This window comes from Mustela nigripes, chromosome 1, assembly GCF_022355385.1.
Source record: "Mustela nigripes isolate SB6536 chromosome 1, MUSNIG.SB6536, whole genome shotgun sequence".
NCBI lineage: Eukaryota > Metazoa > Chordata > Mammalia > Carnivora > Mustelidae > Mustela > Mustela nigripes.
Genome location: NC_081557.1, coordinates 211,961,318 through 211,984,606, shown reverse-complemented (window position 1 = coordinate 211,984,606; position 23,289 = coordinate 211,961,318). Strand labels below are relative to the sequence as shown.

General features: G+C 40.3%; 1 protein-coding gene across 3 annotated transcripts in view; it reads left to right on the top strand.

Annotated features, from left to right (window-relative positions):
• Positions 1-19,975, top strand: part of BOD1L1 (biorientation of chromosomes in cell division 1 like 1) — a 54,357-nt gene extending 34,382 nt beyond the window's left edge. The window contains exons 13-27 of one of the 3 annotated variants that reach the window (XM_059381081.1): positions 712-758; positions 2,124-2,184; positions 3,658-3,728; positions 4,326-4,398; positions 5,824-5,903; positions 7,562-7,646; positions 7,982-8,055; positions 9,338-9,413; positions 9,603-9,637; positions 10,635-10,680; positions 12,795-12,844; positions 12,941-13,025; positions 13,442-13,595; positions 15,983-16,120; positions 18,671-19,975. In XM_059381081.1, coding sequence (XP_059237064.1) covers positions 712-758; positions 2,124-2,184; positions 3,658-3,728; positions 4,326-4,398; positions 5,824-5,903; positions 7,562-7,646; positions 7,982-8,055; positions 9,338-9,413; positions 9,603-9,637; positions 10,635-10,680; positions 12,795-12,844; positions 12,941-13,025; positions 13,442-13,595; positions 15,983-16,120; positions 18,671-18,788 — 1,193 coding nt within the window. In that variant the 3' untranslated portion in view covers positions 18,789-19,975. Of the gene's footprint in view, positions 1-711; positions 759-2,123; positions 2,185-3,657; positions 3,729-4,325; positions 4,399-5,823; positions 5,904-7,561; positions 7,647-7,981; positions 8,056-9,337; positions 9,414-9,602; positions 9,638-10,634; positions 10,681-12,794; positions 12,845-12,940; positions 13,026-13,441; positions 13,596-15,979; positions 16,121-18,670 lie in introns of all 3 variants that reach the window. The other 2 variants (XM_059381072.1, XM_059381089.1) reach the window with 2 other exon arrangements.
• The last annotated feature ends 3,314 nt before the right edge of the window (positions 19,976-23,289 follow it).

Genomic DNA, 23,289 nt, shown 5'->3' with positions numbered 1-23,289 from the left:
CGTAAAAGGAAGTTGTTTAAAAGAAAAATGTGCGTTCTGTCATTGTTGAGTAGAAACAGTAGACCTCGTACTTCAAGTTTCCAGAGAATATAAATAGACCAATGCTGTTTGAAGGAATAGAATCTAACTTTTCACTTGATGGCATTATTTTTAAATGAACAAGTGTCACTTTGCTGCGGAACAGTTACAGCAAAGGTCTACCTTTCTCCTAAGCTTCATTTGATCAACATAGTTAAATAGGTGCAGGGATTTAATGGACCATTGCCATTATTATAAAAATGCAGTTAACATTAATTTCTGTTGTTTTTCTGGAATAATGGCAGGCACAGTTTATAGAAAATAATTGGTCAGAATTTAATAGTTCACAAGGCAGCTAGGCAATAGCGACATAGTCCTGCTTTACCTTAAAAAATTCTAAGATAAGGGGTGCCTGGGTGGCTCAGTGGCTTAAGCCGCTGCCTTCGGCTCAGGTCATGATCTCAGGGTCCTGGGATCGAGTCCCGCGTCAGGCTCTCTGCTCAGCAGGGAGCCTGCTTCCTTCTCTCTTTCTCTCTGCCTGCCTCTCAGTGTACTTGTAATTTCTCTCTGTCAAATAAATAAATAAAATCTTTAAAAAAAAAAAAAATTCTAAGATAAAAAATTCTAAGTTTATTCTCTGTGGTTCAGAAACAATATTCAGTTTCGTTATTTCTCATTTTTGTTTTCGAACAGCCGAACTACAGAGGGAGCCTTTCTTGGTGAATGAATCACTTAATAATGTAAGTCACCATAATGGTTTGAGTTTTGTTATGGGGCTTGGTGTTTTGAGAGCAAATGTAAAAGGGACATCTAGCAAAGGTAGTCTGTGCATTCTTTAGGAGACAGGAGGCTATTTGTAGTATGCTCTCCACTCACGTGCAACATACCAGCTGAGATACTCAGGCCAGTGTACAATTGTATTTACTGATGTTAGGAATTTTAGTTGTTTTCCCCAAGAAAAAAGATCACTTGTGAAACATTTAAGGAAACAGAAGAAGGCCCAGATACCTCAGACTAGGAAACTCACCTCGGAGTTACTAATGAAATCCTTCAAAGAACCATGAACTTTCTATTTTTTATTACTGTAACAAGTTTGATAATTGGATTACAACATCTGAAATTATCCTAGTGCTATAAACAAAACATTTTATTTTGAGAACTAAAGTTCTTTTTGTGTTTCTGGAAAGCCTTTATGAAGATACTACACTCTAATTGCCACATATACTTATTCTTTCCCAGCTGTGGCTGTCATAATGTCTTTGGTGCTTGAAAGAAATTTTATGTCTTTCTTAATGCACAGGGGACCTGATACCAGGAGAGAACATTCTGTAAAATGCCTGCAAATTGCAAAGAGACACATTATTTCTAGTGTCCCAAGAGAACTCCGGGGAGCTCTGTGCACTGCCAGACATCAGAGGGCTATCTTCACCCCTTGAAACATCCTGCTTTATGGCTAGAAACTCATATACAGTCAGCTGAGTAAGAGGAAAGAGAAAAACCCACTTGGTTTGGTTCAGATTTACTCTCCAACAGGATTCCAAATGTGGAGCCAGTGCTCCTCCACACCTCATTACCCTGAGGACCCTGGCAGCTGCCTTTCCCTAATCTGAGAATATCACTGGCCTTTCCAAATATGCATGAAATTCTGTAGTTAGGATTTAGAATGTTGTAGGAAACTCTAAGACTTCCCCTCAGTTAAAAAAATAAAAGTACAGTTGACGAGATTTGCCAGAGAGATGATGACAAAATGACAGGATGCTTTAGCATTTTTAAATAAAGAAAAAAGTCATGAGAATATGAGATGGGAAGAAAATTCATAGAATTCAGAATTTATTTTTTTTTAATTTCTTACACTTTTGTTATAACTGTTTTAAAAACAAGGAGAATAAAACAGTAGGATGATAATTTGTTAAACCCAAACTTCTTCAAAAGGAAGATTCTCTGTGCTCTACCTCTTGTAGATGAAATTTAAAAGAGCATGTATTCCAGCCCATTTCCACATTTCCCATAAACAACCAGGTTATGTCAGTTCTCTTACTTGTTTTTTCTGCCTTTAAGACTTTGGTGATACTATCCATAAATAACCTTTTCTGTGGTATGTTTAGGCCAAAAATATGGGCTCAAGAGCAAATGAAGAACTTTGTAGCAAATCTCCTAACACAGAAGGTAAGTTAATGAATTTTATAGTATTAATATTGGTTTTAATTGTAGTTCCCATTTGCTGAATGCTTTCTATATGCCAAGCCCTGTGCTAATTACTTCACAAATTTTCTCTTAATTCATATCATTTGGTAGGTATTAATAGCATTACTTCTGTAGCTGGGGAACCAAGGGTGTGAGGGGTCCACTGCCTTGTTCAAGGTCCTGCAGCTATTAAGTGGCGCCTTGATGTAAATAGCTACTAGAACTTTCTCAGTAACTTCACTGTGGACTTAATCCAATGTGAATACAAATGTGTAGCTGCCTGAGGTTTGTACTGTAGAAGTTCTGTGTTTACTTCTGACAGGCAGTCTCTATTTGGTAGATCAAGTGTATCACATTTATGTCGATCTTCTCCTAGGAGTCAGGCCTCATTCCATGAAACCTGTGGAGGCTACCTACTCCACAGGAATAATTCTCCTCTCAAAAAGAACATAGAATGTTGTTGATACCTTATTCCAAGAGTGGGGAAAGAAGTCTTTTTATAATATACCATATTTCAAACCAAAGTAAAGCAGCAATAATTATAAACAGTCATGTACTTATCACCTAGTTTTGTCATATCTTTAAAAATGTAGTATATTTGCTTCAGGTGCTTTTTAAAAAAATATTAACAGATATAGTTGAAATCACTTATGCCTCACTGATCCCAATCTCTCTTATCTTGCTCAAAAGGGAGCCACTGTTCTGCAATTGCTATATATATTTCCATAAAAAATATATAGCCTGATGTCGCATAGTTTAGGAAGAGGGGATCATGTTAGAGAAACTGTCTCCCCCTTGTTTTTTCATTTGGCATTATGCTCTCAAATTGTGTCATGTTGATATGTATAACTCTGATTACTTTATTTCAGTTGCTCTTTGGTATTCCATTGTGTGAATATACCACTGTAATTCTCTTTTGCTTTTGCTGGTGGACATTTGGGCTTTTGCAACTTTTCCCAATTTCAGAGTGCTGCCATGCATGATCTTGTACCTGTCTCCCAATGCATATGTCATTTACCTGGAACTTAAGTGTGGAATTGCTGAGTTAGTGGGCACCTCTTCAGGGATGTGCCAAATTATCCCCAGGTGGTGTACCAGTTATAACTCCACACCTTCTCTTTTTTGGTTTTACCAGACTGGTGAATGTTTGCTAATCTGACAGCTATGAAATAATACCTCTTGTTTTCCTTGGATACATCTTCACATTGTGTTGCTCCATGAGCTGGAGGAAACTGGCTGTGAAGTCACTGTGCAGAGTCCAGTGACCTCATCCCTCCATAAACCCATTTATTTACATTCTTCAAATGGGAATCACGGAGCTTACGTGGTTGCTCTGAGGACCCCGTCAAAATGACTTATAAAGTGTCCTTCCAGCTGCCATGCACACCCTAAAATAAGTATTGGAATGAATAAATACTTAGCTTTTTTTTCCTCTTTTTTGTATTTATTAATCAGAGATATCCAGCGGCAGAAAAGACAGTACAGAAGGCTTAAGAGATCACAGTGTTGAAACAAATCCTAAAGAGGTGGGTTTGCATAAGAAACTCAAGTATTCATGTTTTGTATATAGTGCTTTTGTACAAAGGCCTTAGTTCTTTGTATGAATTAAAAATTAAGTGGCTCTCCATATCACTTTTATCTGTTTATACTCTCGTGTAGGTAATTATTGGTAACTATGTCCACATTGCAGTCAGGAATGCTAAATGTTATTTCTTACACTGTCTTTCCTCAGTTCTTTGCTAGGCCACTGAAAGAGGAGAACACTACCAATTAATTTAGGACATACCACTGATTGTAAGACATATCTTGACTTCAGAGATGGGAAAAGAAGCAATATGTTGTTTGTTTGTTTTTTTTAAACATATTTTAAAATGGTTGGAATACAGTGACTAACCAGAAACATGTTCTAATGTTTTGTATGGATTTACATTCAAATACAATACAAAAAAAAAAGAAGACTCAACCTTACAAAATAAGGATCATCCAAATCTAGATGCTGAAAGTGTTATTCTAGATTTTTAAAAAACTTATTTCAAAGACTAAAGCTAATAAATGTACTGTCATTTTAGTAGATTTGGTTCCAAATTCTATTGACGTTAATATATAGTCATTCTTGATTCCAGGATGAAGAGGAAGAAAGGCAGATGCCTAAAAGAAAAAGAAAGAAGCATTACCCCTCTTCAGAAGATGAACTGGGTAACATATTTAGACCATATATATTCCTTTTTCAGACATCTTGGAAGATCATATTATTTTTACATCCAAAATATTGGGCCAATATCAAAAATTTTTGAGAGGAATAATTGCTTACTTGTACAGCTCTGGAGTCCAGTTTGTATCCAGACTGGCTTGACATCTACAGGGCTTTTTTTTTTTTTTTTAATTTTATTTATTTATTTGACAGGCAGAGAGGCAGGCAGAGAGAGAGAGAGGAAGGGAAGCAGACTCCCTGCTGAGCAGAGAGCCGGATGCAGGGCTTGATCCCAGGACCCTGAGACCATGACCTGAGCCGAAGGCAGAGGCTTAACCTACTGAGCCACCCCGGCGTCCCTCCAGGGCTGTTTCTGAAGTTGATTTAGAAACTACATTTTTACCTGCAGAAGACCCAAACCCTGGAACTCAAACAGACCCAGACTCCCTCTATAACCTGTGCCTGGGACCCAGCCAGATGCCATCTAACTCCTTTTTTATATCATCAACAGATGCCCCACAGAGCTAGTGAAGCATGTTAATAAAAATTCATGTAATAGCTCTTGTGTGCTTCATACTGTTGATTTTCCCACAGTCTATAACAGTGCTATCCCACAGAATTTGCCACGGTGATGGAAATGTTCTTTTGTCTAGTACAATAGCCACTAGCCACATGTGAGTGTTGAGCAATTAAATGTGGTTGGTGTGAATGAAATACTGGATTTATAATTGCATTCAATTTTAATTACTCAAATTTCAACAGCCACATATAGCTAATGGCTACCATATCAGATGATACAGAGACTTATACATTGATACCTGGCATAAGGTACAAATGTAGCAAATATTTATTAAGTAATATGTGAGAAAGAAAGGATAAATACTTTCCTTTTTTGGTTAGGAGTATGTAATTATTTTTTAATTCTTGAGTTCATATTTTAGGTACTATTCATGTATTTTATACACATTCATAATAACTGTGTGAGTTAGGAATTATTACCATTTTATAAATAAAGAAATTAAGATTCGGCAAGATTATGACTTTATTCCCACCAAGTAAATCTGATTCCTAAACCCATGGTCTCAATCACTATGCTGTACCTCCTAGATGGTAACACATTCGGGAAGTTAAACAGATCTCTGGGAACTTTGTATGCCCTAAGCCCTTACCATAGAGTCTTCTAGCATATTGATATCAGCTAAGCATTTGTGGATTTTTTATTTTACTTTTTATATTTTACTTTCTTGGTTTTGCAGGGGCCACAGTCAGTGTTTAGTACTTAAATCACATAAGTACATTTAGAATAACTTTTCTCTTCACTGTATCACAAGACTAAAAAAGAAGTCTTAAACTGTCTTAAAATAGAACTGTGCATTTCATTTTTCATTTAGCTTTTATTCCTTTGTGATTCTGTCCAAACTGATTTACAGATGATAATCCAGATGTCCTAGATTCCAAAATAGAAACAGCACAGAGGCAGTGTTCTGAAACTGAACCGCAAGATATAAAGGTATTCTTTCCATGTATTAATTTTAAGTTTTGGGGTAACCTAATTTCATCACTGTGAACACTTAATATTCTTTTTCGTTCTAGTATTCTTTTTACTTTATGTATCTCTAATATTCATTATATTATAAAATGTATATTTTTTAGGATCCTGCAGGAAAAAAAACCAAGTACTGCACTTTATTATTTTATACTGTGAGAGTGTAATAATTTCAGTTTGTATATAACCGTTGCTTAGGTTTCTGTTCAATGATGTCATTGACTTCAGGCTTCTAGGTGCTTCCTTCCAAAGTGTCAGATGCTTTACCACAGATGTGCTTGTATCAAAACATTAAAATACAGTGATACATATTATGTTAAAGTTTTAATAACCTGCCTTCTCTCTTCTTTACTTCCTGCCTCTAAAATATAAGTTGTCCAAGGATTGGCCTCACTCATTGCCTTTTTTTCATATGGTCTTATTTTCATCTGATGACTCAGGGAAGTGGCTCACAAATTTTATTTCTTTTCCTGCTCTCTAGGCCCAGATTTCTCCATTTCCTGCTAGATAGCTCTTCTTAGACATGCTTCCATTTCTGAGACTCAGTGCTGCTCATTGTCTATTCCAAACTAGTTCCATCTTTTTTCTCTGTCTTTCCCTAATTTATTTTTTTCCACCATGTTCCAAAAGTGTTTAAGTTAACTTATAGAAATATATGCAGTTGAATTCTAGCTTACTAAAACCAGTTCAGAGTCTCTGTTTTCTGCCAGTGACTGATGAACTAAATAAAAAGTAGTCAAAGAATTTTTAACAACCAAGCAGAGAGTCATGTATCGTCATGAATTTCAATTGGTCATGGTGAGGGAAAGAAACAGGATTTTAACCCCATCCTTCCGCCTGCCCTATCTGAATCCTGAGACAGTACTCTTTAATTTGGAGAGAGGCAGGAATATTGAAGGGGTATCTTTTTATTTTCCCTTCAATATCATGAAAGTTTTTTAATGCAGAATTTAACTAAAATATACCAACCATTTTCACTAAGAAATCACATCTAGATAATGTTTTCAATGTTTATAAGACAAATGTTTAGAAGACAATTCTAATTTTATATTTTAATTTGTGTGGGTTGGGGTTTGTTTTGTTTTTTACATACTATATCAGTATTAAAGTACAACATTTTGGTATTTCATGCTGAAAACTGTTTTGCAACTAAGAGTGAATGATTCAACTGTTGAGAGACCATTGCTCTAAATCAGCCTACCCTGATACCCTCAAATTCTCATAGGTGCTTTCCCTCTTTATCCTTTCCCCCTAGTCCCCTCCTCCGACACCCAATAAAGGAAAGAAATCTGTTGCAAGTTCCTATCAGTTCCTTCTTTGGAGTTTCTCTCAGAAAGATAAAATACAGGATGAGGGAGGAAAAGGCCGATTCTATTTTGCAGGGAGGAAGATAGTGCCCTTGTTGCTTTATGGTTGAGTTTTATCTCATTCTGTTCCACCTTCAGAATTTGTATCTCTTTGTATAGCCTCACTAGCTGCAAAAAAGAGTTACTTTTTAAAATTCTGCAACAAACTTATTAAAAAACAGCTAGAAATTTGTTTTTGAGATAAAAAGGAAAACCTTGGGGAGGACCAGTGAGGCAGGGTTAAGAAGCTTCTTGTATTGTTTAACTTCTCCACAGGAGGAGAACACTGGAGATTTGGAAGGATTATCTAAAACAAGTTCTAAGACAAACAGCACTGCTTCAAGGGCCATGGATGAAAAAGGTGAGTATACTATACAGACTTGGATGAATTGTTTTGAGATGAGACTCCCCTCTCAACCAGGCTTCGTAGCCTAAACCTCGCCAACTTGTTTGCCCTCCCTTGAGAATGTACTTTATACTCACAGGGCTTGGGAATCATTTTGAATTTGGGTCTTAACCCAAAGTGTGCTTCTTATCAGTTAGCCAGACTCCTGCTTGTTAACTTCAGTGGCATAGGCCTGCGATGACGTACATGTGCATGTGTGTCTGGGGCCGTGCAGGACACCTGGGCAGGTGTGGTGGCCATGTGGCTGACTCTGGTCCCCAGCCCTGAACAGAGCTCTGCTGTCTCTGCAGACGAATACAGCAGCAGCGAAGCTGCTGGCGAAAAGACAGAGCAGAATGACGATGACAACGTGAAATCTCAGGAGGTAGGGGATGTCTTTTTTGTATCTTCCTGTTCAGATATTTAAGTACTAATGGCAAATAAAATGCATTAAGTGCTATTACCTAAAGTTTTTGTCAAGTGCTTTTGAAGTAGTTCATTTTTTTAGTGCAGTGGGACACCCTTTCATACTGTGCATTTTATCAGTGTCAGTTTGATTAATTTTGGTCTCTTCATTTTCATTTCATCCGTACATTTGTTTGAGACCTATTTCTGTCAAGACTGCATAGGATAAGCCCAGAGCTGTACCTCAGTTGTTAAGTCACGTTCCTGTCCTGGCAGTGGGGCATGGCCGAGTCAGGCAAGTGTTTAGGTCAGAGAATCGGGCTGCTGTGCCCTGGAGTGTGGACAGGACAAAATGGGTGCAGCACAGCAGGGTGTGCAGAAGGCCTACAGCTGATGCCCAGTGGAACCCAGTTTTGTGAGGCCCCGTGGGGGATTCCTGGAAGGCAGCAGGAGCAGGCCAACCTCCAGCCCTGCCCCTCCCTGCCTCAGGGGATTTACAGGGAGCCCAGTGCAGGGAGGAATCCACTGGCCTGAGACAGGCCCTAAATCAAGGGAGACAACCTATACACCAGACACATCTAGATAACCATTACCAAGTTTGTCTGACACCCTTTTTTTAATTTTATTTTTAAATTCAAGTTAGTTAACATGTATTATTAGTTTCAGAGGTAGAATTATGATTCATCAGTTGCATGCAACCCCAGCACTCATTCCATCAAGTGCCCTCCTTAAATACCCATCCCCCAGTTACCCCATCCCCTCACACACCTCCCCTCCCACCACCCTCAGTTTGTTACCTAGAGTTAAGAATGTCTTCTGGTTTGCCTCCCTCTCTTGTTTTTATCTTGTTATATTTTTCCTTCCCTTCTCCTGTGTTGATTAGTTTTGTTTCTTACATTCTACCCAGTACAACTTCTTAATAGTTCCTATTGTTTTCTCACACTTCTGTATAAGAAGTTCAGTGGCCTCCTTTATTTTTCGTTAAGGGATAACATTTGGTCACAAGTGACTAGAACTAAATCCAAATTTAAATGTGCATGCATACCGATTGCCGAAGTCAAAGTGGACACAAAGTGCTCACTTAGATTACCTCATCATAGATTCACAGTACAGTTCTCAGTGTTTGTCAGGTGATGGAATGCACAGAGAGAAATGAAGCACAGGGGTCATGTATTTTTTTAAATACAAGTGACAGGATCGGAGACCTCTGAGGAGGGAACTCTAAATTTTTATTGCTTTTTTTCCCTCCCTTTCCCCCTTAGGAAGATCAGCCAGTAATTATTAAAAGGAAAAGAGGAAGACCTCGTAAACACCCCTTAGAAACAGCATTAAAAACAAGTAAGTATTTGTTGTGTTTTCGGTTCACACGCAAGACATTTTCAGGGGGTGCCTGGCTGGTAGAGTGTGCAGTTCTTAATCTCAGAGTCGTGAGTGCAAGCTCCATGTTGGGTATGGGGCCAACTTTAAAAAAAAAAAGACATTTTCAAACTGATTTTCTAAATGAGATTTTTATTTTTTGTTTTTTAGAAGAAGACTGCAAAACAGATACTGGCATTGTCACTGTAAGTAATTGTAACAGACGAGAACTCTGGGAGTTCTTGACCTGGATAGTGTATACTGCAATATTTGTATTTTCCACTACTTTATTTTTTCAAATATTAGAAAAGTATTAAAAGAATCCCTTAAATAAAACACTGAATAACCATTTAAATAATATTTCAGTTACTAATGTCTTTACATAAATAGTCTTCAGTCTGATCCCATCCTCACTTGTGAGTTTGCTTATATAAAAATTATCTAGGGACTTCGCTTCTTGTCATCCTTGATTACAATACAGAAGATGGTTGTTTTATACGGTTTTTAGGTAATTACTTCTTTATGGAACTCTCCTCTTATTCCTCTCTGTAGAGTTCCTCTCATAACAAAACGTACACTGATTTCAATGCAGGAAAATCCTCAGTGACACTTTATCTTTGACTCTGAAGTGTATATTCAGCAAAAATCATTGTATCAAGACTTTATTGCATGACAGCATTAATAGAAGGACAAATATATGTCCAGTGTCCTAAAAGCAAATGAGGATTCAGCCTCAGCTTTGCCACTTACTCCCAGAACTATGATGCCGAGCTGATCATGTGACCCTCTTAAAGCTCCTATTGGACATAAAGTAGCATAATAATACCTATAGTGCTCATCTCAATAGAATTATTACAAGACAGCAAAACGAAAGCGCCATAGGCAAACACATTTGTCGACACATAAGACATCATGGGGAATATGAGCAGTGGCCTGGCTGCGTCACCTCCTGTGCCCCCTCCCAGGGTTGCAGTGGAATGGCTGGGGAAGAGGCTCGTGGGGGCCCTGATTGTCTTGTTGAAAGACCATGTGTTCAGAAACATGGCATCTATATTTGCTTGGTATTCTTAATTAGCTGCAAAAGATAGGTTCCAAGTACTCTGCCTCCATAATAGAGGTCCTAAACCTGCCTTGCAGAACAGATGACTTTATTTGTGATGATGACTAACTGCTGACTTCAGTTTTTTGTTGGTTTAAATTTAGGTAGAACAGTCTCCACCTGGCGGCAAACCAAAATTAACACAGACAGGTGTGTACCTAGAGCATTATTCTGCATTGGATCTAAGGAAGGGGTGGGGGCAGCTGGCTATTGGGGAAGGTTTTAGAGTTTCATTGTTTCACCATGAAGTGGATTAGAAGGTTGTCCTTTTAGCCCTGGGAGACTACAGCTATTGGCTTTTCTTGTGATCTGAGCTCTTCTTGGTTTTGGAAGTCTCTAGGAAGCCTCCAGAGAGGAGGATAAAGGCAACAAAAAGTAAAATGGGGATGACATAGCTGCGTCCAAATTATAATTTACTGGATATGTTTAAGGGAGAAATAGATCAGCCTGGGAACTAGGCACTCTTACCAGGAAGTCGGGAATTTACTCAAGAGCCTATTATTCTCAGAAAAATAAGAATTTTGAAAGCAGCCTGTGTAGTTTCTAAAGCCAGAGTGCAAGAGATAAAACTGTTTCAGTTATTTTTTGTCCTCATTCCAAGGAGAGAAATACTCCAAAATGTTGACAATGATTGGCTCTGAGTGGTTAGATAATGGGAACATTCCATGTTGTTAACATTGCCTAAATTTTCTGGAATTTTTACAATGTGTATATATTAATGTCTTGGTTAAAATTTTTTTCTACATGACAACAGCAAGACTGGGGCACCTGTAGCTAGGTTGATTAAGCATCTGACACTTAATTTTGACTTAGGGCATGATCTCAGGGTTGTGAGATCAAGCTCCATGTCAGGTTCCACACTCAACAGGGAATCTGCTTGAGATTCTTTCTCCCTCTCCCTCTGTCCTTGCCCTCAGCACACACGCTCTCAATCTCTCTCGTAAAATCTTTTTTTTTCTTTTTTAAAAGGCAACAAGGCCTTTTGGTGAGTTTCAAAGTGTTGGCATAGGCAAAAAAGATGAATGTGACAACTGTTTTGGATAAAATAAATAGCTGATTAGATCAGGAAAGTATGTACATAATCTGACCAAGGTAAAGCAAATATGTAATTTAGAAACCTTTCCACGTAGTTAACTGTGTGTGATCTTGTGATCATATTTCAGTTTTTCTTGTCTCTTGGAAAATTAAGGTTAATTTATTATTTTTTTTTACAAGGGGGAATTCTGCTTATGTTTGGATTTTAACCAGTTTTATTCATAATTTTATAATGTTTTGAATCAATACAACGAGAAATAATTATAAAGAAACCTTTATAATTTGATTGCCCTTTAAGGATTGTAATTTGAGCTGTGTGATTATGTTTTGAGGTTTGGCAGCAGTTTTCCAAGTCTGGGTAATGATGACCAGTTATGACAGGCTTCTTTGCTGTAAGCCTTCTTGGTATAACTCTTCTGTCTATATCAGTGTACTGAACTTGCAAAAAGGGACCTCGCCACCAGTGAGAAGTACCTTTGGGTTGTCGAGTGTCTAGGGAGCATCCCTGAACTCTAATTTCAAACAGTCCATTAAACTAAACTTCATTTTCCCCCAAGATACATTGTCAGAAAATTGTAACTTCTACAGAAAGCAAATATATAAAGAGTAGGCATACACAGCCTAAAATAACTTAAATATGTACTTTTCTAATTGCTCTGATGGAACTGTTTATAGTCAAGAGAACTCTAGCTATTGCACTACTTATTAGTCCTGTGACTGAACAAATTACTTAAATCAAGTTACTTGAGTCTCATTTTTCCTAACTACCAAAGGGGTATCATAATGGAGAGGGAGCTATATAAGTTATCAGCGAGATCTGTAATCCTGACCTGTGGGTCCTGGTGTGGTTTGAGGGCTCCGCAGATGTCCCTTTCCCTCCTCTCTTTCTGGGTGCAGAGCATTTGATCTGAAAGGGACCATACAGGTGGTCTGACCCTTTTATCTTATGGATAAAAACTGAGGCTTGAAGAATTTAAGTAATTTTCTCAGATTGCATAGGTTATTTGTGAAAAATCTGAAGTACAAATCTGGAGGTCCTGACTTGTATTCGAATGTACTTTCTGCTAGGTATTCTGACTCCAACTCTGCTTGCCTGATATAAAATAATGTTGAATTGTTAAACAGTACATTAATCAGCACTGGTACATTCAGAGACAATAAGCCAGACTGTTGAAAAGTTAATTTTATACTAAGAGAGTGTTAATGCAGACATTTTCCTTTTCTTAAAGATGAGTCCAATAAAGAAACCACTACCCTACAAGAAAGAGGTATAAGCAACGTAAGTGTCAGTTTTCTTATCAAGGTATGTCCTTTAGGTACTGAACAAGGTATGTTCAATTAGCCATCCTTTCAACTTTAATTTTATTGCTTCCAGGACGATGGTGAAGAAAAAACAGTAGCAAGTGTGCGTCGGAGAGGAAGAAAGCCCAAGCGTTCACTCACTCTGTCAGATGATGCTGGTGTGTTTCTGGCACATTTCTTAATTGCAGGGTCTTATCATTTCAAAATCCCCTTTTTTAAGAGTTTTTCTCTGGATGAGGAAAAAATCTAGTGGGGCACAGTCAGTATTAATATTACGTAAATATGTGTGAAATTACTCTAATCCCATGTCAGAAATGGTACATCCCAGATGCTTTTCTGAGTACATGTGAATTTTTCATGAATGCTGGCTGTGAACTGCCTAAGTAAACTATCCCAAATGTGTTTGAGATTAAGTTAAACAATTGTGAATTGCAAGTGCTGAAACAAAAGGAAATGGAAAACCACTTCTTCTGCCTCCAAGTCCCTAATATCCTACATTCTAAACTCCATGACTCTCCTTTGGAAGTATCTTGGGGAATTGTACAATCCAGGTGTTACCCTTCTATTTGAACAGAATCTTCAGAGCCAGAAAGAAAACGCCAGAAATCAGTTTCTGAAGCCACTGAGGACAAGAAAGACCAGGATTCTGAGGAGGAAGAGGAGGAGGAAGAAGAGGATGAGCCCTCAGGAGCCACTACACGGTCCACCACCAGATCAGAGGCTCAGAGGTAACGGGGGCAACAGAGAGCTTCCAAAGGCCTTCACCACCTTCTCCATCAGACAGCAGCTTTGGCTTTCATTGATTCTCTTTTCATTGACTCACTCGTGCCACAGTGTAAGCCATTTCCTTTCGTTTTATCTTAAGCAGAGAGCACATGCTCTTAGCCATTGGACACTGCAGTTCTTCTTAGAGAAACCTGCCTTGCATCTTAAACAATTGTTGAGGATCACACCAGGCTTTGCCAGGTTCAAAATGCCTGTTCGGTAAAACGCATTCAGTTCCTGTACAGATATTTATTGAGCCTCAGTAGCTATCTCAGATACTATTCTGGGCCCGTGGGTGAAAGCAGGTCTTGTGTATACAGAACAGTCCCTACGTGTAGTACGCCTAGGTCAAGTGCAAGAGAGAAGGCAGGCATACCCATCACCATCATAGGATGCTTGGAATTCTGCAGTGCTATGGTATAGGTTGACATGTGAAATTGCCCATATGCAACCATGTTTTACTAACATAAACTAATTTCATGTTCCCAAAGTTTATTCTGCCAAACCCCAGTATGGCCAGAAGCCCCTGGAAAAAAGTGCCATGGTCAAATGAGTTTCAGGAATGCTGGTGAATTCCTTTTCCTTCTTAAGTCACAGCGCACATTAAAATATTAAGAGCCTGGCATAGTCCTAAAAGAAAGAAACCTGTTAAACTTTGAACAAATGTTATTTGCCAATTATACCCCAAACCTATTAATACCAGTGTTCCTTTCCCCACTGCACATTTTGAGACATATTGCATCCCTTTACTATTTATCAATCTACTAAAGCAAAAATATGTTCCATTTCCAAGGTGATTCAGAAGTTGTTGATTTGGTATCATCTTTTGTCATTTCATTAGCCATCATTAATCAAAAAGTTCAGGAACATTTATTTCAAGAGTATCACTTACTATACCTGTCACCGAAGTGTAACAGTAATAATGTCTTGTGTTTATATAAAGACTTAAAATCAGCCTATTTCTGTTCACTTCATACTTGCATATTATTAGCCATTCATGCCATGGTTTGATTTCTCAAAAGAGTCAGATTTTAAAGCCACAAGACTTTAAGAGCTCCCACAGCTGAAGGTAAGGTGGGGTCCCATATTTGTTTTTAGATGGAACAACACAAATAAATGGAAGAGACAGAAGCAAGTTTCCTGCTGATGGGAGAGGCTGGGGGTGCTGGAGCACACAACCCCAGCACCACCACTCCTTAAACACCCACACAGAGGTCACCCAGGACAGCAGGGCCCCACTTCAAATTGTTTTGTAGGTCAAAAGGCCCCACTTCAGATAGTTTCGTAAGCCAAAAGTAGCAGTGAGGTTGCCCTTTTAAACTTCGTTCTTTGAAAACAAATCTTATTTGACCTGTGATTCTGTAAATACCTAGACTGTCAATATTCCTCCTTAACAGACCTTGAGAACTGTTGATTTACAAATGAATCCTTTTCTCTTTGTTTAGATTCGTCAGCATCAGTCTCAGCTCCTGGGCTCTGGCATCTTCCTCATTGCAGATTCTTAGGGTTGGCTGGGGTCTTCATGGGTTACTGCCTCACTGTCTGCAGCAGCAGCTCCTCTGCGAAGGTCTTTCTGCTTGCAGGTTCCTTGGGGACAGGGAAGCCTCCTTCTCCTCAGCATTCTCTTCCTTGTGTCCAGTAGAAGTCGGCCTCCCTGAGGCATCTGCTCTTGTTCTAATTCTGCTCTTGGGGCTTCTCTGCAGCATTTCCCTGAGCATTGGAGGGCAGCTTCCAGGTCTTCTGTTTCGATCCCCCTCCTCACCCCTGTTTGTTCAAGAATTTATCTGCTCTCCTCTGTAAGGTTCTACACAGAGCGTGGGCTGATGAACTCCGAAGAGGGTTGCCCCACCTTATCCTGGGGTACCTGCTTCCACATGCACCCAGTCTCTGTTCCCTCCGCTGGACCGGCACACTGGCTCAGCGAGTCCTTTCTCTTACAGTTTCATTGGCAAGCCTGCTCTTCCATCCCCTAGTCCTTGTGCAGTTGCCTGCCTGGCCTTGTGAATTACACTATTTTTACTATCCTGGCCCCTTATTCTACTCTGGTGAACACTTGAGGAATTGTCATCTTGTCCACCAGTGTATTGTTTATTATCACAGAGTCGTCTTTCTCTAAAATCATGACAAAAAACCCTGCATAGTAAAAGCAAAGACACCGTCATGCAGGCAGGCACTTGTGGACCACATCAGACCTACTTTTTACCAACAGTCCAGAAAACCAACCATTTTCTGCTTTTTTTGTCCCCATTCTCTGACTCACCCATGAGGAGCGTCGTCCTTTCTGAAGTGGTCCTGGGCCTGGCGTGTTCAGTACACCGCTGCCCGGTGTTTCTGTCATCTGTTTCAGAAGGCATCATAGCAAGCCATCAGCACGTGCAGCATCCACGTTTGGCAGCCCAGAAACCATTTCTGCTAGAAATCGCCAAATATTAGCAAAAGAGAAGTTATCTACCCGCGAAAAAGTTAGTAAATCTCCCCCATTAGGAAGGTAAGTCCCTGCTTACACTTGAAGTCATCTTTAATCCCCAGAGACTATTTTTTGGTATGGTAATGTTTCCTTCCCAAATTCCTTTTAAGATTTTTCTCTTGCCACATAACTACCTCGGGATCATTGGTTTCCCAAATGGAAACCCACTCCAGAAGGCACTGGGGCCGCAGAAGGAATCTCAGGCCTCATTTCACGCCCTCCTCTACAGACTTGCCTTTGAGCTTTGTGAGCCTTACACATGGGCTCCTGTCCACCAGGACCAGAGGTGAGGCGTGTTTCTTCCCGAGTGGTCCCAGGTCCGAGTACTTGGCTAAAGTGGCGCAGCGTGGCCAGTTGCGTCACAGCCCAGAATCGTTTCTGTTTTAGCCAGCATGTTAGAGAAGCAGTGGGGTAGACAGAGTAAAACAGTCACTTCCAGCTCAGCCCTGGCTGGCTCCCACCGTCTATAGCCTCATTCATCCTACCACTTCCCACAGGCTGCGCCCAGCCCTCCTTTGTGGCCTTGGCTTGTGCTGGTTCTTGAGTGCCCTTGCCCCAGCTGCCAGCAGGCCAGGCACTGCCATCCTTCCCACTCCCTCTTTAGGAGGCCCCTGCTGCTTTAGTTCCTCTCTGACCTTCCCGCAGCACTACCAGCCTGCTATGCACAGGATGGTGGTGTATGCCGTCTCTGAACTCTAAGCTTCTTCCTTGAGTCTTGTATTACTTTCTGTACATTTTAGCATCGACAGAGCTAAAAGACTCTTCACAGTGTACAAAAACTGTCATGGTCTTCCTCGCATATGGATAATGTAGTATGTGTTATCAGCCCCATGTTCTAGAAAGGGAAGCACAGTAAAGTGCCAGGTGTCTTTCATACGCATTCTCCCACTTAATCCTCATTAAGTGAAATGTCATATTTATCCTTATTTTATAAGTGAGGGAAGGAATCTCAGGAAGGTCTGGTCCATATTTCTCAAAATGGAATTGCAGACCAGTCAGGAAAACTCAGTGCTAAGATTCTGGGTAGGGCCTGAGAGTCTGCATTTCTAGTAGCTCCCTGGTGATGCTGGTGTCACTGGTCACAGACTACACTTAGGGTGCAGGAAAGGGCTTGGGTGACCCCCTGAGCTCAGACAGCCCAGAGGATGCACCGTGACTCCGAGCTGCTGTCCCCTGCTACATGGAATCTTGCACAGCACTGGCGTGCCCACTGCTCTCCAGCCCCTCTCGGTACATGCATGTATGTCGAAATTGTATCCTATGCAGCATCGAGCGACTCGGTTCGAGTTTACTCACTTGTGCCATCAAAAGAATAATAAGAAGACCTGTCTTATCAGTGCAGCTCCATCAGTCCATCTCCTGCAGTCTTGGTTTTCCAGGCCTTTTTCTTCATGGATAGAACTGTGGCTGCTTGCTGATATGTGCCTTTGTGCAACATACTGGGGAGAGGAAAAGGAGTAATACCCAGCAGTGGCCCTGGAAAAGGATCCTAGCGGGGATATTTGTCCATGACTTGGAAGCTTTTTTGGCACCACCCACACTAAACCTCTGTTTTGCAGTACATTTGCAGAATGCTCACATTCTGCCGCTGTCACTGCAACAAAACTTGCACATTGTTCAAAATAATGACTATATCCTACAGCTGGCAAAAGCCATCAGGTAATTGACAGTGGTGAGCACTCTGTTGAAGACACAAAGTGCTGTGGATATCCAGAGAGCATCTTACTCTCTGGTGAGGAAGGGTTGGAGGGCTTGCTTTTGAACTGGGACTTAAAGATGAGGATGTCTGCTAGATGGGAGGTATGGGGTGATCTCTAAAAACTCACATGCCAAAGCATGAAAATGTGAAAGAATGTCCTGTGTTTGGAATGGCCGTATTTTGGCAGGACTGTAGCCCAAGGTGGTGCAGAAGCCAGGGCAAATTATAAAGGACTCCGTGAATTCTCAGGATGACTGATCCAGAGGGCATCCGATAATCAAGAGGAATATACATATAAAAGATAAACAGGACAGTGACCTGATTCATTGGGGTTTCTGACAGATAAATCTGGCAGATGGGAGAGCAGGGATAGGCTGGTAGCAGGGAGATTGGCCAGAATGCTGCTCTGAAATTCCCATGCGTTTTCTGACATTGCCGGCTCTCCTCCATAACACTGTCCCATGAGACATGATCGGGCACCACTCAGACATAGTCCACAGTCCTCTACTCCCGCTGGTCGCCTCAACTTGGGACAGCTTGTGGAAGACTGACTGGCTGTTGATTGTTTTGTAGATAAAAGAACTAGGACCCAGAGAAGAAGGTAGATTTGACACAGGCCAGCACCGGGAGTGTGACCAAGCTGGAACCGGAGCACGGGCCTCCAAGCTCCTCTCGGGCCATTTGGGTGTGAGCTGGTCAGCAGATGACCAATTAGCACTGTTCTTCTAGAGTCTCCTCTTCTATATAAATGTGACCCAGGTTTTCTCTTCCTGGCTCTCAAGTCAAAAACTTTCCCTGTTTTAAAGAATTCCCAAATTATTGAAGCCGCTCCTTTCAGCTCTTACCACTACCTTGATTTTTGTTTACTGCAGATCGAAGGCCCAGCTCTCCCCTTCTAGCAAGCGCAAGAGGGAAGCCAGCCCCCCCGGAGCCCGAACCAGAGGCCAGCAGAGGGTGGAAGAAGCCCCCTCGAAAAAGGCCAAGCGGTAATCCTGGCCTCCACTGCCCCTGGCTTGTTGGGGACACAGCCAAGAGAAGAGAATCAAGCCTCGGGGCCATAGCTTTTTTTTTTTTTTTTTTTTAAACCAGGGAAAGGACATGCATGTGCTCTAAGTTCCTAGGTGCAAGCTTTTTCTCGTTCTGTTTTAAACAGCTTTATAAACTATTGTTCATAGAAGATATTATGTACATTTATTTCAGATAAAGGAAAATAAGTTTACTTTGTATCTGAACTCAAAACAAAGTAGTTGTATATTTTAACATTTGAAATTGGGATTTCCCGATGTGACACATCACTAATGCAAACCCTTCCAGCCCATCAGACACCAGGCTGCCTACTGGTAATCTGTGTACAGTATATAAACATGTAAAAATAGGTTGTATTTTACTCTATGTATGATGCTAATCAATGAACACTTTATTTATTTTACAGAGAAAACTTATCTGTGAACTTTACTATATATCTGTTTATTTTATTTTATTATTTTTTTTTTTATAAAAAAAAAGGGGGGGTTTTAAATGCTATGCAGTCATTAGTAGAAATGTTTTAGGATGCTGCCTGCCTTGTAACTCTCTGAAATATGATCTGGCAGGAAATACAGAATCTTCTCGCATGTATCCAAGTGAAGTAGTTTAGCTCAAGAAAGGGTCTGCATTGCTCCTCTGTTCACAGTTGTGACTGTTTTTAAGAATGTAACTTGTTTTTAGATTATGCTCGCATCTATGACTTTACTTCCAGCCCCACTGGTGTGAAAGGTTCTGGTTCAGGTAAAGTTACATCCTGTCACCTGCAGCAAACATGCCTCTGTCATTGTTCATTCTTCCCCTCTGTGCTTTTCTGAGGCTTCTGCCCATTCTCTTTCCATATTGTCCTTTTCAGTGAAGGGAAATGCATCGAGATTAGGTCACTCATGTCTATCAAGCTTCAGGATTTTATGTTGTTTTATATGCAATTATTTCAGGATAGAAACTGGCTTTATTGCCAGATTCTTTTTTAAACATGTTTTAACTCCCATATGAACAAACTGTCCAACTTAAGTTTTTCATAAAATTAAATTTTTCTTAAGATCAAATTTGTCTCTAGCAATGATGTGATGAGTTGCCAAATAATTGAGATTATTTTAAAATGTTTTGTTCATATTGTTTTATAATTAAAATTTACATTCAGTGTGTGTGAATTTTTTTTTTGACTCTTAATGTAAGGTGGATATTTCTGTCATTTTACATGGTTTCTTACAAGATTTATATATAAATTATAAAATGTTTCCAAAACTTGAGTGGTAAGAATTTTTTTTCTATATTTTAAATTTTCTCCCTGTGGAAACCATTTCTTCTCTCCAAATACTTGGTCTTAGGTATATTGTTCCATTTTCACGTTCAAATATGAGTCCATGATGGCCTCCTGGTAGAATTGAATGTTGGATCTGGAAGGAACCTTAGAGACAAGGAACAAGATGAATTTAACCAAAGCCCAAAATGCGAAAGTGATTTTTCTTAAAGTTGGTCAGGAGAAGCCAGAGTAGGTCCCCAGTAGGTTCCCAGGCTCCAAAGTTCCTGACCAACAATCTCTGCCCTGTGAGTGTGAGGTTGGTTACACACCTGAAGATGTGTTCTCAGCATGTTCAGTTTCGTCACGCCTGCTCTGAGCATACAGGGACCAAACAGTTGGGTTGTGAAGATATGTTACCTCTTAAAGTTGGAACTAAATATTGACACTGGAATAATGAATTTTCTGGTGGGAACTCAACTAGACCATTTGGCTTCCAGTTGTTCTGAAACACAGGTAGGAAAGAGATACCATCCTAGGGGGCACTAGAACTGCTGCAATTCCTGGTCATCATGATAACTCGGTCCTTCTAGTATTTAATAGAAGGAAGGCCGGGAAGGCTACACCCTCTACAGTGCACAAGACGGTCTTTGCCTCCACAGAAACATCTATGCCAAATGCCCATCACTTCCCCCTGCAGACACACTGAGAAACACTCCAGACCATTGCCATACTTGCCACTGCCTGGTCTCGGCTCAATGCTCCTCCATAAACAACCTGAATGCAAGGGAAAAAGCAGATGTGCTGTTCTTTGAGTTGTTTATGGAAGAGCAGTGAGCCGAGACCAGGCAGTGGCAAGTATGGCAATGGTCTGGAGTGTTTCTCAGTGTGTCTGCAGGGGGAAGCTATGGGCATTTGGCATAGATGTTTGTGGATGCAAAGATCATCTTGTGCACTGTAGAAGGTGTAGCCTTCCCGACCTTTCTTCTGAGAAAAAAACAGGGTTTTGGAGGGGAGGGAGGTGGGGGTTAGGTGAGCCTGGTGGTATGTATTAAGTAGGGCATGTATTGAATGGAGCACTGGGTGTGGTACATAAACAAAGAATCTTGGCACACTGAAAAAATAAACTTAAAAAAAAAAAAAAGTGATGGGACTAATTCCTCTTCAGCTGAAGCTGGTAGCCCACAGGCACAGTCCTTCCCTCCCTACCTCAGGCCTCTCAGCATTACGACCCTTGGCCACCACTGCCACCACACCACCTAGACTTGCTAACTATGGCTTGTCCTAAGCACTCCAATTAGAAATGGCCATCATGTGACATTCCTCTACCTGACAAGATCTCACACTCAACAGTTGGTGGCAAAGTTGAGACTCAACTCTTCAAATGCTCAGGTCAGCGTTCTTTGTGTGAGAAATCTAACCAATTTGAGATTGGAGGTTGATAAGTCGAATTCGGAAATACTGAATAGATTCGCTTTCTGTAATTTTATTTTCATGTCTTTTCTTCACCCTGTGTGCAAGAGCACTTTACCACATTTCCCAGAATTACTACTTACCTATCATTCTATGATTGAGTCAAGAACAAAGCAGTTTTCATTATTCACAGACAGACACTTCTCTCAGGGGAAGGAAATGGTTCTAGAGCCTCTATCTTCTGACTGATGAGCTCCTGTGTCATGCCCAGCACAGGAATGCAAGTCTTGAGGGGTGATAGCTCCAAGAAGCAGATAGCTGTGCCGCACTGGGATTGGTGTCCAGTCACGGGGCACACTGCGGGAAGAAAATCTTCCTGAGGGAAGCCGATAAGGGACTAACTTCTGACAGATGAGGAAGACTGGGTTTTTGGTTTGGTTTGGTTTTAACGTATAAAATAGAGTTTTAAGCAAGGTTAGAACCTAGAGATGAGGACATTTTGGAAACTGAGGATCAGGGAGAACTAGAGATAATGACATACAGATAATCACTGTATAGCTCTACATCATACAAAATACTAGTCCCAAGAGCTACTCCTCAAACAGCAGCCCTTCCGCGATATTCATGGGACACATTAATAGTACACATAAATTTCCAAGAAATCAGGTTAACTTTTTCCTTCCTTACTAAACCTAAAATCCCTGTTTCCTCACCCCATTTGTGCACACGCAAACAACATCCATGAACATTGGTGATACACAAAACTTTGAAAACTACACTCAGTGTGAACAGCCCTGTAAAGGTGTATCAGACCCCCTACTTTACAGTTGGGGGAGGTGAAGCCCAGAGGTTCTAGAACTCACTGTTGAGAACACACACATTACACACTGCTAGGACTGGAACCAAGATGCCGTGAGTCTCATCAGACCTCTCTCCACAGAGCAACTTTGCCAGTGCCTGCCACAGTAGGATCCGTGTGACCTGTGGGCGCACGTCAGTTACCATTTTGTCACATTCTCTTAGTTGTATGCTTGACCTTTTTTTTTAACAACTTATATGAAATCTGAATGTTGCTCAATAATGGTATTTTTGTTCTCAAAGTAATGTCCTGGTTGTAGGGGGAAAAAAAAAAGCCATAGGCAACGATGAAAAAAACCACTTATAAACTCACAAGTCAAATGTATTATTTCTTTGATAGCCAATTCCTCCAGACTTTTCTATTTAATTAAGTCCAGAACTCGCATACTGTATTTCATCTCATCTAAGATGCTATTGACAGTACACTTTATATACTCCTGAGGGGAAAAAAAAACTAAAAGTGTGACACAAAAATTAATCACAGTCTCACCAGATGCATCAATCCATCATATCCACTTGCTGTTGCTTTGAAATGTCTTTCCTCTATTCCAGGGGATTTGATGATTCCTCTCACCATTAGCTGTGTGACTGGGAATGTACTGGATAATACCTTTGCGCATATATCAGGAACAAAATGCAACGGCCTCACTACCCTGGAATATCTTCCTTTCTTAGGTCTCAGAAGATCCTTGGCTGTTACTTTGCAAGAAGAGATGAGATCACAAGTATTTCTTCAACACTGAGTACTGCCCCCCCCCCCGATATAGAATATATTTCTTGTTGCCAGATTCCTGTGTACACAGTACCCCTGGCTTGTTGCCAAATTATAATGAAGTCTATTTAAAGACATTTTAAGTGGTATTTAAAATCAAAGCGCATAGAATCAATGATGCATATAATTAAGTGACAGTAATATCAATAGTTAGAAACAAGAACACATGACAATGGTGATTA